Raw genomic sequence first — 18,025 nt, 5'->3', positions numbered from 1 at the left:
GAGCAGGCAGGGTGGCGGGGGTGGGTGGGACAGGTAGGCAGGATGGGGGAGCCGGGTCCTGCGCTCAAGTTGGGCACTGAGGGCAGCTAGAAGTCCCAGATCCCCGTCAGGGGCTGTGGCGGCCTGGCCCAGAGAACTCTCGGGGCTCCTTTCATCATAGAAAGGAAGTGATGTGCGTGCCCGGGAGGTGACAGTGAGCAATCACTGGTGAAGACCAAAGTGGGTGGTGGGGGCCAAGCATCTAGATTCCAATCCAGCCTGGAACACTCTGGTCTCTTAACTCCACTCAGAGGCAGTATCTGGGAAGGGCTCATTCACCTGGCCTGCTGCTTCCCACTGTTCAGAAAAGGAGCCTCGAGCTAAACGCCCTGTGACAAGGGCTGTGACCAAGGTGCCTCCGCAGGGCAGAAAACAGAGGCCGGAGGTGCATTCAGCTCGAGGCTGGAGTACAGTGGCACAACCTCCACCTCCTGGGTTCCAGTGATTCCGTGCCTCGGCCTCCTGAATAGCCGGGACTATAGGCGTGCACCACAATGTCCAGTTAATTTTTGTATTTTTAGTAGAGATGGGCTTTTGGCCAGGCTGGTCTCGAATTCTTGTCCTCAAGCATTCCACCCACCTGGGTCTCCCAAAGTGCTGGGATTACAGGCGTGAGCCACCGTGCCTGGCCAGGGGACTGACTCTTTTTAAAGTTTTGCTGTCCTCTTTGGCATGTCATACCACAGATACCAGAGAGATACATGGTGAAACAAATTCCTCAGTTATCTGACCCATAAACTCCTATTCACCCCACAGAGCCCAGTGCATATGTCACTTCCTCCGTGAAGCCTTCCAAGACTCCCTCCCTATAGGCAGAACTTCCTGCTGTCTCACTGGGGCTCCCCAGCTCTCTCTTCACACTTTTTTTACGGTGTTAGTAAATGTTAGCTATGCGTCTTATTGATGATGCTTCCTACGTGCCAGGCACCAGGCTGAGCGCTCGGCATTCATCATCTCATCGAATCCTTACTGTAGCTTTGAAAGGTCCACCACAATCACCATTCTGCAGAGACGAAACTGAGGCTCTGAGAGGTCAAGGGAGATGCACAAGGGCACACACATGAGGAGCCGGGATCTGAACCCTCTGGACTCCTGAGTTCATGCTGTCCTGTTTGCCCAGGAGACATGGAGATCCCCCTCCGGGGGCTGTGCCGGTTTTATCTCGGTGCCTAGGCCTGGCTGGACACATCAAAGGCCTCCCTATCTGTGTTTGGGGATTCAAGAGGCAGACCCTGTGAAGGTGGCCAGCCAGCAGGGGAGGTGGGAGCTGGTGTGTCGGGAGGGGAGGGCAGGGCAGGGCAGGACAGGGCAGGGCGGCGGCTGACCTTGCGGTGCTGCTCATAGTTGCGGATGAAGTCTCGGAGCTGCTCCTCGCGGCTCTCCAGTGTGGCATACAGCTGCTGCATCTGGCTCACCAGGTCCGTCTTCTCGCCCTTTAAGCGCTTCCGGTCAGCTTTCATGGCTGGGGATAAAGGAGAGAGTTAGTTCCCAAGACCCCAGCTGTCCCCTCCAGATGCCTGAGTGCTGAGAAGTGGCATCACCACTGTCACCTTTGTAACAGGTGAGAAAACAGGGCTCAGAAAGACGAAGTGTCCCTCCCATGTGCCCCTGCCACTTGGTGACATTCCCAGGATTCCAAGCCAGGCTCACCTGTGTCGAGAGCCCCGATTCTCACATCTCAGCTGTGTCGATCTGACCAGGGAGCAAGTCCTTGTTGAAACTGCTTTCCCAGCCCTAAGCTGGCTGAGTGTTCAATAACAAAGAACTGAGTCCTGGTGGGCTCCAGAGGCCCATGGTTCAGGAAGCAGACAGGGCCTCAGTTCCCTGTCAAAAGGAACCGCAGGGCCACCCTGAGCCCACCGGAACCACTCAGTCCAGCCCAACAGCCCCTCCTGCCTCATTTCTTCCGTGGGGAGAAGTATTACGTTAAAAACACACACCAAGACATGTACCAAAAGTGTAGAGCAACAAAAGCAAATACAGATAAATCAGACTTAAAATTAAAAACCTTTGTGTCTCAAAGGATATCATAGTAAAGGACAACCTATAGAATGGGAGAAAATATTTGCAAATCCTATATCTGATAAGGGGCTTCTATCTGAAATATACAAGTCTATCTTGCAATTCAATAATAAAAAGACCAGGAAACCATTTAAAAAACTGGCAGGTCAGGTGCAGTGGCTCATGCCTGTAATCCCAGCACTTTGGAAGGCCGAGGCGGGTAGATAACTTGAGATAAGGAGCTCAAGACCAGCCTGGCCAACATGGTGAAACCCCCTCTCTACTAAAAATACCAAAAATTAGCTGGACGTGGTGGTGTGTGCCTGTAATCCCAGTTATTCAGGAGGCTGAGGCAGGAGAACTGCTTGAACCTAGGAGGTAGAGGTTGCAGTGAGCTGAGATTGCACCACTGCACTCCAGCCTGGATGATAGAGCAAGACTCTGTCACAAACAAACAAACAAACAAACAAACAAACAAAATGGGCAAAGGATCTGAACAGACATTTCTCCAAGAAATGGCCAATAGGCACATGAAAAAACTCAATATCAACTGTCATCAGGAAAATGCAAATCAAAACCACAATGAAATACCACTTCACACTCACTAGAATAGCTAAAAATAGAACACAGACAATAGCAAGGGTTGGCGGTATGTGGAGAAACTGGAATCCTCATGCACTGCTGGCAGGAATGTGAAATGGTGCAGCTGCTTTTGGAAAAGTCTGATAGCTCCTCCAAAGATTAAACATCAACTTACCATACGACCCTGCAATTCTACTTCTAGGCGTACATCCAAGAGCTATGAAAACATATGTCTACACGAAAACTTATATGCAAATGTTTATAGCATTATTCATCAGAGCCAAAAAGGTGAAAATAACTCAAAAGTCCACCAATGGATAACTAAATAAGCAAAATGAGATATATCCACACAATGGAATATTACTTAATAATAAATAAAAACAAGGAGGGCCATTGCTCAGTATCCATGAGGATTGGTTCCTGGACTCCCTGGGGACACCAAAATCCACAGATGCTCAAGTCCTTTATATAAAATGGCATAGTATTTGCACACAACCTACACAATCCCCCCATATACTTTAAATTATCTCTAGATCACTTATAATACCTAGTAAAATACAAATGCCCTATGACTAGTTGTTACACTGTATTGTTTTGGGAATAATGACAAGAAAAAAATCTGTACATGTTCAGTATAGATACAACCATTCATTTTCTTTTCCTGAGTTTTTTTTTTCTTTTCCTTTTTTTTTCAGACAGAGTCTTGCTCTGTCACCCAGGCTGGGATACAGTGCTGTGATCTCGGCTCACTGCAATTTCTGCCTCCTGGGTTCAAGTGATTCTCCTGCCTCAGCTTCCCGAATAGCTGGGATTACAGGTGCCCACCACCACGCCAGGCAAATTTCTGTAATTTTGGTAGAGATGGGGTTTTATCATGTTGGCCAGGCTGGTCTCGAACTCCTGACCTCAAGTCATCTGCCTGCCTCAGCTTCCCAAGAGCACAGGCATGAGCCACAGTGCCTGGTCCCTGAGTATTTCTGATCCACGATTCATTGAATCCATAGATGTGAAACCTATGGATAAAGATGCCAACTGTACTGATATTTGCAACAACATGGATGAACCTTGAATACATGCTAAGTGAAAAAGGCCAGTCACTAAAGGCCATATATTTGTGATTCAGTTTATATGAAATGTCCACAATGGGGAAATCTATAGAGACAGAAAGGAGGTAGTGTCTGCCTCGGGCCAGGTGTGGGGGTGGATCAGGGATGGAGGGGTGGTAGCTAAGAGTATGGGATTTTTTTTTGAGATGATAAAAATGTTCTCACATTGGTTGTTGGGGTGCATACATAACTCTGTGAACATACTAAAAACCACTGAATTGGACACTTAAAATGGATCAGTTGTATGGTATGTGTATTACAGGTCGATAAAGCTGTTAAAAAGGCAAAACAAAATAAGGCTGGGCGCCTTGGCTCCTGCTCGCAATTCCAGCACCTTGGGATCCGTCAGGAGGATCGCTCGAGCCCAGGAGTTCGAGACTAGCCTGGGCAACATGGTGAGACCTCATCTTTACAAAAAGTAATAATTAAAAAAATAAGCTGATTGTGGTGGTGCATGCCTGTGGTCCCAGCTACCTGGGAGGCTGGGAGGCTGAGGTGGGAGGATTGCTTGAGCACAGGAGGTCGAGGCTGCAGTGAGTCATGTTCATGCCACTGCACCCCAGCCTGGGTAACAAGAGCAAGATCCAGTCTCTAAAACCAAACCAAAGCAAACCAACAAAACAAAACAAAACAAAACAAAACACACTCTGAGTAGCCACCTGCAAGCAGCATGATGTCCGCCCCCTCCAGACTCTCTTTCCCTACAGCACTGGCTCCTTGGTGCATGGAACAGACTCAGGGCAGCCTCTGACTATAAGGGTGGGCTCCACGGCTTTTGCCCAGACCCCGAGCACTCTGTCCTTCTCCTGGAGAGAATACCAAGGAGGGGTTTCTGAGGCTAACCCCTCTCCACAGGCTCTTTGTGTCTGGAATTGTGGAGGTGGTGGTGGGGGTTGGGGAGGCAAAGCAACTCTTTGGCTCTGGAAACTTCCAGCCTGATAAGGCCAGAGTGGTTAGGTTATTTGTTTAAAATCACACAGCCATGTCTGACCCCAAAGTCGACATTCGACCCTATGTTCTGCCGCCTCCACAGTGAAGCTCCCAAAACCTGGAGGGTCCCCAGCCCCAAGGCTAGCTGAGGGCAGAATACGGGATGGTGATGACTGTGCCATCCTGACTGTGCCATCCCATCTTGTTCTGAACGTCCGATCCTGCAAACTCAGCCTGTGTACATGAGAGCGCTGGGGACACGAGGTATGGCCTAAGGACTGAGGACTCTGAGCTCCTGGTCCAGTGTCCAACATAAGCTCCCCAGGTGGGAGGCGGGTCAGCTGGGCCATGTCACCATGTGCAGAGTCATGGGGAGGAGGTCTACGCAGTGGGGACACCAGGTCTCAGGCAGCTCTTTCAATTCCAGCTTTGAGCTTCCAGGCTCCCGTAGCTGGGTCCGTCCTCTCCCAGCTGGTTTGGCTGAGCAGCAGCTTAGGTCACCAGGGCTGGAATTCCAGGCCTGCTGGGCTGGAACCTTAAAGGGCCAGGACGGTGGAGTCCATGGAGAGAGGACTCTTCTGTTTTACTACTGCCAGGCAGGGGGTGGGCCCTGCAGGCCTCAGGCAGTGGGTGGGAGGCCCTGGCACAGCTAGGCTAGTTTTGTGCCTTGCCCCTCACATGGTGTGACCACATTGCTGGTGAATCTCACATTAAGAAAACCCAACATCTACAGATGTATGACCGGGCGCAGTGGCTCAGGCCTGTAATCCCAGCACTTTGAGAGGCGAGTGGAACACTAGAGATCAGGAGTTCGAGACCAGCCTGGCCAACATGTGAAACCCCGCCTCTACTAAAAATACAAAAATTAGCCAGGCGTGGTGGCATGAGGCTGTAGTCTCAGCTGCTCCAGAGGCTGAGGCACAAGAATCGCTTGAACCCTGGAGGTGGAGGTTGCAGTGAGCTGAGATTGCACCACTGTACTCCCACCTGGGAGACAGAGTGAGACTCTGTCTCAAAAAATAAAGTAAGACATAAAAATCAAAATAAAAATAAAGATGCAACGTGGTCAGAAGGCTCCTTAAGGAAGAGCCGGGCCCCGCTGTCGCTGATGAATGGGAAATTTCCATTTGCACATGCGCACGGGATCCTGGCCGCCCTCCTAGGAGAGGCAGGTGCATGGGTGAGTATTTTCATCATCCCATCTCACAGAGGGGGAAACAAAGACCACACAGCCGGTTAATGGCACAGCTGGGGTTGAACGGGTGCCTGACTCAATTTCCGGCTGGTTTCATGCTGGCGGGTTGGAGAGTAGTGGGGGAGCACTGCCGAGCTTGGGGAGTGGCTCCTGGAGGGCAAGGGCACCGACCCCAGCCATGTTGTCACTGTGGCTTCCTGGGAGCCTCACTGGGCCCTCCTGCCCCAGTGGAAAGAGGCTGCTACTGAGCAGGTCGCATGGGCTCCCTGGGGGATTTACACCACCGCCCTCTGGTTGGCAGGGAAATCATGCCTCTGCCTTCTGGTTGGAAATGAACGCCCCCCAGCCCCGTAGGCTCTGCACTGCCTCCTACATTATCCTCATCTCCATGAGAACCAAGCTCCAGACTCTGCTCTTGGCAGCTGGAGACCCTGGGAGGGGACCCCCCAGGCCCCCCACATGGCATTCCCGGGCCTTTCCTCTCACAAATGGCCTTTGAGAGGGTGAAGTGCAGCCTCTTGCAGCCTCTCTGGGCCTCCCTGCTGCTCCATCTGTGTTATCATTTATCCGGCAGTCCAGGGGGTGTGTGTACATGTGCCTGGCTCTGCGTGTGCCACATGTGGGCCGCCTCCATGGTGGGGCGGAGGCTATGCCTCCTGCATCTAACCTGGGGCTCTCTGAGAGCAAGAGCAGGGCCTGTGCCTTTAGATTATTCACTCCTACCTAAGAGAGGGCCTGCAGCTCTTCCCAAACTGTTCAATTAAGCACCTACTATATGCCAGGCTTGCTGCTGTGAAGACAGGGGTGAGCCAGACATGGTTCCTGCCTTGTGGGAGGCTGACGCTCTCACAGAGGAGACGAACTCACACCTATGGCTGGCACTGGCACCATCCACCCTCCACCTCACCATGATGCTCCAATTCTGTTTGGTGGGGAATGTGCCCACCTAAAACGTTCAATTTCGCAAGCTCCCCTGCAGCTGCAAGCGGGACGTGTCACACTTCTGGCAGTTAAGATGCATACAGATACCCACTGGGAAATCTAGTTTTCTTTATAAGCCCTTTTTTGAGCACAAGGATGGAAGATATGAGCTAAGAATGGGGAGGAGAAAGAAAAACAGAAGGGACCAGGGTCCCTGATGGTATCACCCAGCCAGGATGCCTTATAGCAGAAGAATAACAAACCCCAATGTTTTGGGGTTTATTGTTACATGCAGCCCAGCACATTCCTAACAGACACACCAGGGCAGGCCATGAGATGTGCTGTCACCCTCTCCCATGAGGCTTCACTTCATGGTTCCTTTCCACGGGTGCTCCTCGCTCTGCCCAACTCTGGGCTGGACTCTGCCAGGCTAAAGACCAAGACAACACAAAAACTGAATCCTTAGGAATGAATGCCAGGTAAAGAACAACCAAAAATAACACAAAGGTGCCACAAGTTGTGTCGTGTACACAAGGAGGCGACATCCAGTTTGCACATGGCAGGTGCTGCAACTCTACACAAACAATGAGGCCGGTGCGATGGGCCCCCAATAAATAATTTAAATTCTACACACAGCTATGAAAATGATGCAGTGGAACTCTTCCTGTTTGTTTGTGTGTTTTTTTGAGATGGTCTCACCTTGTCTCCCAGGCTGGAGTGCAGTGGTGCGACCTTGGCTCACTGCAAGCTCCGCCTCTCGGGTTCACGCCATTCTCTTGCCTCAGCCACCCCAGTACCTGGGACCACACCCGGCTAATTTTTTTGTATTTTTAGTAGAGACGGGGGTTTCACCGTGTTAGCCAGGATGGTCTCGATCTCCTGACCTCGTGATCTGCCCGCTTTGGCCTCCCAAAGTGCTGGGATTACAGGCGTAAACCACCGCACCTGGTTGGAACTCTTCCTTTTCTCTTCATAGCTCTGCTTTTTTCTCTCTTTCAAAACCCATTCTGATGTTCCCCAAATGCTCCTAACGCAAGATGAGCTGCCAGCCTGCAAGGCATGGCTGTGTTTCTCTGGGACTGGCCTCCTGACTCAGCCCCTAGCTCTCCAGTGCTCTGTGCGACCTCCCAATCATCTGGCTTCACCCACGCGGATCCTATTCCAGCAGCCAAGCCACTGGAACCACTGCCATGGTGACTGGTGATGTCATGCCCAGCAGGCCAGCAGGATCATGGAATGAGATGAGCCCGCTCCTGGGAATGTGGGGACTCTGAGGGTGGGAGGGAGGGTGTGTGGGGAGGGACCTATTTTTCCAACTCAGAGGTGGCCACATGCATGCCTGAGACTAGGGTGTAACCAGGGGCCCAGCTGTGGCCCCACGATGGTGGCACGTCTCTCGGCTGGGCCCTGCCAGGCGAAAGACCGAGAAAACACGAAAGCTGAGTCTTTAGGAATGAATGCCCAGTGGAGAACAACTAAAAACAACACAAAGGAGCCTCTGGGCTCTGTCATGTACACAATGAGGTGACATTCAGTTTGTCCTCAAGCTCCCACCACAGACCTTTCTTCCTTCTCTGGCTTTGGATGCCACAGCCCCTAACCCAGATGTGGACATGGAGGAGCGACTCCATCTCAAACTAAACAAACCACCACTGTGGGCCCAATCCTGGATGTCCCAAGGTCAGGAGCCCTTGTAAAAATTTCCAGCCTGGGTGTACCCTGGACAAACGTGGGCTGAGATGAGGAGGGAGGAATAGGTCCACGTCAGACGATCCCAGCTGCTGCCAGCAGGGGGCCCCCCCTTTCTTTTCCATGCAATGTTCCTGACTCGTGGAACCTTCAGGAACTACATTCTGCGAAATGAGGGGTGGGCAGGTTAGGGCCAGAAAGCCTGGCAAACCAATCTGTGGGACTGGAACCTCTGATAAACTCCCATCAGAATGTGAGGCTCTTGGAGTTCTTCCAGCTCAGCTTCCCTTCTCAGATGGGGAAACTGAGGCCCAGAGAAGGAGCAAGAATGCCCAATGCACAGTCAGCTGAGGTCTCCCAACTCTGAGGCCAAGGCAGCTGAGTTAGAAGCACTGGCTTGGGGCCGGGCGCAGTGGCTCACACCTGTAATCTCAGCACTTTGGGAGGCCGAGGCGGGCGGATCATGAGGTCAGGAGATCGAGACTATCCTAGTTACCATGGTGAAACCCCGTCTCTACTAAAAATACAAAAAATTAGCCGGGCGTGGTGGTGGGCGCCTGTAGTCCCAGCTACTCATGAGGCTGAGGCTGGAGAATGGCGTGAACCCGGGAGGCGGAGCTTGCAGTGAGCCAAGATCGCTCCACTGCACTCCAACCTGGGTGAGAGAGCGAGACTCCATCTCAAAAAAAAAAAAGTACTGGCTTGGGAATCTGCCTAAGTTTGATTAAGCCTCAGTTTCCTCATCTGTAGATGGCAGCTGACAGTCAACCCTTAATATTGTGTGGCATTGGTTCCAGGAGCTCCCCCAAATACCAAAATCCACAGACACTCAAGTCTCCGATAAAACATAGTATTTGCAAATTATGTACACACATCCTCCCGTGTACTGTAAATCATCTCTAAATTACCTATAACACTTTATACGATGTAGATGCTATGTAAGTAGTTGTTACACTGTGTTGTTTAGAGAAGAATGACAAGAAAAATGTCTTGCGCATATTCAGTACAGGCACAAAGATCCATTTTTTTTTTCCAAATTATTTTCGATCTGTGGTTGGTTGAATTCATGGATGTGGAACCCATAGATCCAGAGGACCGATGACTGTATAATCATTTCTGCCCCATAGGGACAAGCTGTCTGGTCTTGAATGACTGTGAGGTGCTGACCTTGAGCATTTTGGGAGACGAGAACTTCAGAAAGACACAGTTTCAGAGTTGGGGGCGGGGGCCCCAGGTTCTGGTGCTGCTTTTTTCCCTCCCTCTAAGCCTCAGTTTTCCCTCAGCATAATGAGGGTGCTGGATTCTGTGAGCTTCCTTTTAGCTTCTGAAATCCCAAGAGACCTCACCTTTGTCACTTGCTCCTTAGTAGTCTGAGACCCCACACGCTTGAGCTTCCCTATCCCCAGCTGTTAAGCTGTGCATGATCGTCTCTACCTGGCAAGGCTCTATGTGACAGGACCCAGGACAGACCTCGGCTGCAAACAGCAGGTGCTCAGTAAGTGTTAGCCTCTCTTCCTGTCTTCCGGCTTCCCATGGCTCCCAGGCCTGAGCTCAGGCTCTAGGAGGTCCCAGAAAATACAAGCTGACTTGAGCAATAGGCAGGTTTCCAAGTAAAGAGCCCCGGGGAAGAGACCCAGGTCAGGGAGAAGGAAAGGGCCAGTCGAGGGCAGCAAGTTCAGGGCCACTGATTTATGGTCCTGGGATGTGTAGCCACCGGTTTATTTGGTCTTTTCCTGTTTCGAAGATGAGTAAGGTGAATTTGGAAAAGGTTAAAGTTTAACCTGCTTTATAAAGGCTAATCGGGTTCTTGTCACATCAGGTGGTGCTCAGGTCTGGAATTCCTGACCTCAAGTGATCCGCTCGCCTCAGTCTCCCAAAGTGCTGGGATACAGGCACCCAGTCTGCTCCTCACAATGTTAATTTCCTTTATCTTCTCACCATGAGGTGAAGTGGGTTGACCAGCTCACACAGCCAACAAGTGGCTGACCTGGAACTTCACACCAGAACTTTGACGCTCAGGCTCATGATCCTTCCAGATGCCCCATAGAACCTCTCTCCAAGTGTGCTCTGGAAAGTTAGTCAGCATGACCTTTCCAACCTCCTGCCTGGGGCAAGGCAAGTATCTGGAATAGCTTCTTGTTTTCCAGTAACACGCCAGGGCAGACATGACTAATCAACTAGGCTCCCTAGGAAGCTGGGTTGATTAGGGATGTCTGCCATGGCATGGGAGGGAAACAGGGCAGATTTGCTAGCTCTGCCCCTGACAGGGAGGCAGATGCCAGTAGTGCCTGATCGGGGCTGGCATGTTTGAGAACTACTCTGGTCAGTGCTGTGCCAATTATCAGCATACTCCATGGAGCCAAGGGCAACTCTACTTAACCAAAAGAGTTGAGAAAGAACCAATTTTCTCAATTGGTAGAAAATGAGTCTATTCACACCAATGAGATGGTGGCAAATGAACTCCAAACAGCAAGGTTAAGGGTGAAAGAGCAGATTTTATTTCCCTCAACTGGGCCAAAGCTAAGTGAAGGATTAATGAATTTACTTATTTTTATGTTATTTTACTTATTTTTTACTTATTTTACTTATTTTTACTTTATTTTCATGTCCACTCCCAACCTGTGATATAAGTTCCTGGAGGGCAGGGACCTCGTCCATCCTGTTCACTGCTGTATCCTCCACAACTACAGCAGTGCCTGGCACATAGTAAGTGCTCAGGAAATAGTGACTTCCAAATGAATGACTGAATGAGGGGGACAGCCCCAGGGACAGCAGGGTCCTGTGCCATGAGGGCAGAGGACATCTTGTTTTTCTTTGCCTGTCTCCTCTTGCCCTCCCTGGGAGGGACAGGCCATGCTAACTTCCCTGTGCCTCCTGACAGAACCCTGAGCATCAGTCCTGGTGATCTCAGAGCTGGCCACAGCATGGCTGAAGTTCTTACTAGCTGCTTTGGACTTGGTGAACTGTGTCCACGTCCCAGCCAGGAATGAGAAGACTCAAGTGGACCAAAGTTTCTGCTAATCCAGAGTGCTCAAATTGTAAGGTGCCCAGGGCTGGGGAAAGACCCCAGGCATTGTGCTTCCCACAGAGGTGAGACCCCAGGTCCAGGAGTGCGAGGGTCACTTCTCCTACCAGGCTCTCCCACTATTAGCCTGGCTGCTGCTGTGCCTTCCCTTCAACTGGAAACTGAGGCCTCCCTTTGGTACAAGAGGCTCCTCGGACCATCTGAGTTCTTTGCATTTGGCATGTGCCCTCTATTGAATTTTTCTCAGCATCATTGGAACATGCGATTCTCTCTCACATCTTTCACAGAAAACCTTCATTTGATCCCATGTCCCTCTCCAGCTCTCATTCCATTTCCCTTCTTCATTTTGGAACAAAAGTGTTCAAAAGGGTTGACCACATCACCGTCTCCATTTCCCTCCCACCATCCTCTCTGGGACCAGCTCTGGCTTTTCCACGCCAGTCACCAACAACCTCTGAGTGTGAACCCACATTCTCCATCTGATGAGCTCTGCCTTCAGCAGGCGATGCAGGTGATAGCAAGTCTTCGCTTGGCCTCCAGGGCCCGTGTTCCTGGTTTCCTCTCATTTCTGCCTGCTCCGTTTTAGACTCTATTCCCTTCTGACCTCTGGGCACTGGTGGCTTCAGTCCAACCACAGACACCAGCCTGGACCTCATCCCTGAACTCCAGACCCAGAGCCTAGAGCATCCACACCTCTGCTTGAACCTCTAAAAGCAACTCAAACCTAACACATCCAAGACAGTCCCTGACCAGTCCCCAAGAGCTTGCTTTTCTCAGTCCTTTCAAACTCAGTACACAGTGGTCTTAGCCTTCCTGTTGCTCTGGCCTCAAACTCTGGAATCTTCCTTGACCACCTCCCCACACACTTTTCTCATACTCCACCTCCAATTAGTCAGCCGACCACGCCAGCTCTACCTTCAACATGGTACCAGGACCTGGCCCCTTTTTACCACTCCTCAGTCACCACCCTGCTTACCCACCTGGGCTGTGTCACCACCCCTACCCCCATATCTGGGTCACAGAGTAGCCTCCTAACTGGTTTTCCAACCCTTCAGTGGACATCAACCCTGCCGTGGAGTGGTCCTCTAGATGTGTATAAGAGAGAGTAGCCTCCTAACTGGTTTTCCAACCCTTCAGTGGACATCAACCCTGCCGTGGAGTGGTCCTCTTAAAAGGCAGCTCAGACCATGTCACTTCTCTGCTTCTCTCCCACAACTCCTGTCCCCCTCAAGGGGGAGCACAAAATCCTTCCTATGGTCTACACAGGCCCCCCAAGATCTGTCCCCAGGTCCCGTACCCATCCTCCCCCAGCTCACATTCCGGAGCAGGTGCCCTGGCCTCCTGGCTGTCCATGCACTGGCCTCCTTCCTCAGGACCTCTGCATGAGCTGTTTCCTCTGCCTGAAAGGCCCTCCTTGCTTCCCCCTCCTACCCACGTGTCTCACTTCCTCCCACCTCCTCTTTATTCAAACATGCCTTTCTCAGCCGCCTCTTCCCTGGACACCCTTCCCTGTTCTTTGTTCTCCTTTGAACTGGCCACCAACTTAACACTGTGTATTCTGTGCTTATTGTGGGAAATGGTCACTGAAGCAAGTGCCTCTTCCTTTCCCCTGAAGCCTCTCCTACCCTATAACCTGCTGAGAATTCAATGCAGCTTGTTCCTGGATTTCTAAGCCTACAGCTCATGCCAAGCGTAATCATGGCCTTGCCCATCCACTACCCGGCCCTGCAGGAATCCGCACCAGCAGCCTGGAAACCCGACCCCCAGCTCAGGACCTACCCACCCCTAGAGGCCACTAGCCTAGAGGCCACCTGCAGGCAGGGCCTCGGCCTCAGCTATTTCCAGAAGCCGGCATTCAGCTCAGCACAGCCCCTGGCAGGTAAAGGAAAGGGCTAACAGGTAACCCAGGGGCTTAAGCAGGCTATCAGAGGCTCAGTGCTCACCATTTCCAAATACCCTAATCTACCCCTTCCCTGGTTTTCCAGCTGAGGGACCCAGGACCATCCAGGTAGAACCCGCAGCTGTGCACAGAGCCCACCAGGGATCATGAGTCAGACAGGTACATGAGTGGGGACCTAGAACACCCACCCCACCTAGACGGGGCAGCTGTTCTGCGACTGACCGAATGGGGCCCAGTCATGCCAGGCCTCCCACATTTTCAAGAAAATTCCCAACTCCAGATGACGGCTACTTTCCATGCCTTAAACTTAGTCTCCCAGTGTTTCCACATTGGCAACTGATCACAGGCCCAGCCATGTCTGTGGGCTCGGCTGGGTGCTGACCGCTGACCTGAGTGAGTGTCCGCAGAAGAGGGAGCAGGAGGGATTTGGGCCCATCCGCGGCTACTCTGCAGACAGAGGCCTGGACTCTCAGCCTGGCCCTACCATTCGCTTGCTGTGACCTTGGGTAAGGGCCCTTTGCCTCATGTGTCAAATGGGGATAATAGTATTGAATAATGCGTATTGAATGAGAGCAAAAGCTCCCCAACCACAAAGCTCCGGTTAACCACGCAGAGTGACTGTCTAACAGCCAGAGAGTCTCAGGCTAGACTGGGCAGACTCTTGAGAAGGAAGCAGCACCCCGGGGTATGGGGGTAGGGAGGGGTGGGGTTTTGAGCAGAGCTGCAAGACCACTGGATAGACTCTGTTTGGAGCTGGGGCAGGGAGGTGATGGGAGGCAGGGGGTGCACGGCCCGTCCTGGCCACCTGGAGAGCCTCTGTCTCAGGCATGGATGCTGATATGGTCTGTCTGTGTCCCCACCCAAATCTCATCTTGAATTGTAGCTCCCATAATTCCCACGCGTTGTAGGAGGGACACGGCAGGAGATAATTGAATCCTGGGGGCAATTTCCCCCATACTGTTCTCATGGTAGTGAATAAGTCTCAAGAGATTGATGGTTTTCCCTTGGCTCTCATTCTCTCTCTTGCTGCCACCATGTAAGACGTGCCTTTTGCCTTCCGCCATGATTATTGAGGCCTCCCCAGCCTCTTTTTCTTTGTAAATGTCCTAGTCTCGGGTATGTCTTTATCAGCAGCATGAAAATGAACTCATACAGATGCCAGGAGCCAGGGATTCCAATGGGAAAGGGCTGGAAAGGGCTAGGCTAGTCCCGGGGAGGGGACCAAAACCTGCAGACAGAGTGTCTGTCATAAGAGGGACTGCAGGGAGCCACGGGGGCCCTCTGCAGGCTTCAGGGTGCTAACTGCACATGGAGCACACTGTCCCTGCCACCACCCCGGCTTAGGCCTGCCCCTGGAATTGCTCAGAGGTCACCTGGAAGCCAGGAGGGCGGAGGGCCCCGGGAAGCAGGCCCCCACTGCCTGCTCCTCCCCGAGGGAGACAGGAGGCCAAGGTATACCAGCAGGAGGGAAATGGGAGGGGTCGGGACTGGGAGGGGGTGGCGTTTGTTTTCCAGCCTCTGAGGGGGAGTCCAGGAAATGTCCTCCTTCCTCCTAATCACCGCTAAAAATAGTGGCAGGGAATGGGCCCGGAACACGGACATTCCCTAGGTTGGAGCGGGAGGGGGAAATGGAGATTTCTGGAAATGCAACATCAGCCTCAGGCCCCATGCCTCACACAACGAGGGCTATTTTTAAAGGATTGTGTGGGTGTGTGAGGTCGTTTGCAGGCAAGATAATGGCCTGGGCTTGGTCCTGAGAAAGGAGAAAGAGGCAGCATGGGGCAGGGAATGGCCAGCGGACAGGGAGGCAGGACACTGGGGCGCAAACCAGCATGCTGTGTGGCTTTGGGAATTCAGGCACCCTCTCTGGGCTTTGGTGTTCTACTCAAGACTGTCCATCAGGAAGCTGCCCTGGGTGCCTAGTGATATGGGGACTGGTCTTACCCCCGCCGTGCAACAGAGACACAGCAGGGCTGTTGAAGGCTGATGCAGGCAGCAGCCTCTTCCCAGAAAAGTTTACAAGAGAGGAGAGAGGCCGCAGAGAGCAGAGCTCACGAGTGAGAACCTGGAGCCAGACAATCTGGGTTCAAATCCAGCTCTGCCACTCCCTAGAGTGATGTGGGGGGAGCTGGGGCAAGTCACATCATGCCAGCGTTTTTGCCATCTGTCCTACCTGGGTATCTGTCTGAAAGGCCTGCATCTGTGTGTTCACCTGCATGAAAAAGTTCACAGCGGCACTATTTGTAAAAGCTCCAAACTAGAAACTCCCCAGACACCCTCGATCAGGAGAACGGCTGCACCCACTGTGATCCCTTCACACGGTGGATGGCTTGACCCGGTGAGAATGAATGAATGATGGCCACACATGACGCAGAAGAGCCACACGGACCGAATGTCACGCTTCTAGGGCCAGACACAGATGAGTACATACTGTAAATAGTGCTAAGAAGAGACGATGCAAGAGGGGCAGAATTAATCTCCGTGGCTAGAAGTCAGCGAGAGGCTAGAAGTCAGCGAGAGGGGGATAGTGGCAAGAAGGGCGCACAGGAGGGCTTCTGGGAAGCGAATGAGGTCCTATTCTTGATCTGGGTGCTGGTCACACAGTATGTTCAGTTTGTAAAAATTCTCCAAGATATAAACTTGAGATTCATGTATTATATGAGTACTACGTGATCCTTTAATTAAAAGCTTCTAGAAACTGCATCCGCCTCATAGCACTGGTTTTAGAAATGCAATGCCCTCGGAACAGTGCCTAGTGTGCGGGGAATGCGGTAACCCAGCTTGTATCACCTGGAGGGCTGTGGGTCCCCGTGACGTTAGCAGACACCCGCCTGGGGTAGCAGTGAGGCAGGGCAGCTCCAGGTGTGGGCGAGGTGGGCACTGTCCCTACTCTGAGTCCCCAGGGCCCCTGGGGCTGGGGAAGGAAGATGGGCTGTGGGGTTGGTCCTGGGTTCAAGTCCAGCTCAGTCCTGCACGGGCCATGACAACACTGTCCATGTGTGACTGTGGTTAGTTAAGGGGGAGGACGTTCGTGGAGGTGCCAGGCAGTGCTTGGCATCATGAAAGGCAGAGGCTTCCCCAGCACTAATAATGACAACGGCGATGAGAACCAATGATACTAATCAAGAGAGTAACAGCTGCAGTTAGCGTTTATTAAGTGATTCCTATGGGGTGGGTATTATTCTACACCTTGTATGTTTTCATTCAAATTTTCCTCAAAGCAATCTTGAGAGGTAATGCCATCATTCTCCCCAGTTTACAAGTGAAGAAACTGGCCAGGCTTGGTGGCTCACGCTTGTAATCCCAGCACTTTGGGAGGCCGAGGCAGGTGGATCATTTGAGGTCAGGAACTCGAGACCAGCCTGGCCAACATGGCGAAACCCTGTCTCTACTAAAAATACAAAAATTAGCCGGGCGTGGTGGCGGGCGCTTGTAATCCCAGATACTATGGAGGCTGAGGCACAAGAATGGCTTGAACCTGGGGGGCACAGGTTGCAGTGAGCCGAGACTGCACCACTGCACTCCAGCCTGGGCGACAGAGCAAGACTCTGTCTCAAAAAAACAAACAAATGAATAAACAAAAAACCAAATGAAGAAACTGAGGCAAAGGTAGATTACACTGACCCAGCTAGTAAGAGGCAGAGCCAGGTTCAGGCTGGGTGGGTCTGGTTCTGAGCCCCCTGCTCTTCATCATATCTAGGTAGGCAGTCCCTGGTGCAGCAAGGCTGGGGCAGACGCTGGACCTGGGCATGGAATGGCGGTGCAGTGGGGAGCAGTGGAGCCTGGTGGTCCCACCCTGCAAGACCTTTCATCACCCTAGAGGCCACAGGCCCCAGTTGTCCCTGGAAGGTGTGGAGGCACATGCCAGGTCCCCTCACGGACCCAGTACGGCTGCTGGGATAAGATGAGTCTCAGTCCAGCTGGGACTCACAGCAGGTCACTAAGGATTCAGGTCCTGCTCAACCTCCCACCCGCCATGTGCCTTGAGGACACCCAGCAACTTTTCAGAGCCTCAGTGTTTAACTCTGTGAAATGGGCACAATAACAACCCAGCAACCTCATAGGTGGAAACGGTATCTGAAGATGAGCTTTAGAATCCACAGAGATTTCAAAGGTGTGAAGACAGCTGTTAATGGGAGGGGAGGGCAGCTGCTGGGGGGCTGCGGCTGCCTGCCTGCGCCAGTCCAGGCGGATAAGTCTGTCTACTGCTGGCATTCAGTCTCAACCAGACACCGTGGCCCAGGATCCCAGCCATGATTTCAGACGCCCTTTTCAGTCACAAAACACTGTGATCTTTGCTTGTCTGACTTCTGTGAGACCCCCACAACTGCTTCCTAATTTAGTAGAGGAAGAAAGGAGTGGTTTTTTTTTTTTTTTTTTTTGAGATGGAGTCTTGCTCATCGCCCAGGCTGGAGTGCAGTGGTGCGATCTTGGCTCACTGCAAGCTCCGCCTCCTGGGTTCACGCCATTCTCCTGTCTCAGCCTCCCGAGTAGCTGGGACTACAGGCGCCGACCACCACGCCCGGCTAATTTTTTGTATTTTTAGCAGAGACGGGGTTTCACCATGTTAGCCAGGATGGTCTCGATCTCCTGACCTCGTGATCCGCCTGCCTCGGCCTCCCAAAGTGCTGAGATTA

General features: G+C 52.1%; 1 protein-coding gene across 2 annotated transcripts in view; it reads right to left on the bottom strand.

The window, feature by feature from the left end:
* KAZN (kazrin, periplakin interacting protein) overlaps window positions 1-18,025 on the bottom strand; it is a 199,700-nt gene that overhangs the window by 92,035 nt on the left and 89,640 nt on the right. For both annotated transcript variants that reach the window (XM_011966784.1, XM_011966785.1), the window contains exon 3: window positions 1,365-1,501. In XM_011966784.1, coding sequence (XP_011822174.1) covers window positions 1,365-1,501 — 137 coding nt within the window. The remainder of the gene's footprint in view (window positions 1-1,364; window positions 1,502-18,025) is intronic.

This window comes from Mandrillus leucophaeus, unplaced genomic scaffold (assembly GCF_000951045.1).
Source record: "Mandrillus leucophaeus isolate KB7577 unplaced genomic scaffold, Mleu.le_1.0 Scaffold773, whole genome shotgun sequence".
In the NCBI taxonomy this organism is placed as follows: Eukaryota; Metazoa; Chordata; class Mammalia; order Primates; family Cercopithecidae; genus Mandrillus; species Mandrillus leucophaeus.
The sequence above is the reverse complement of the archived record's forward strand: the minus strand, read 5'-3'. Positions and strand labels throughout refer to the sequence as shown.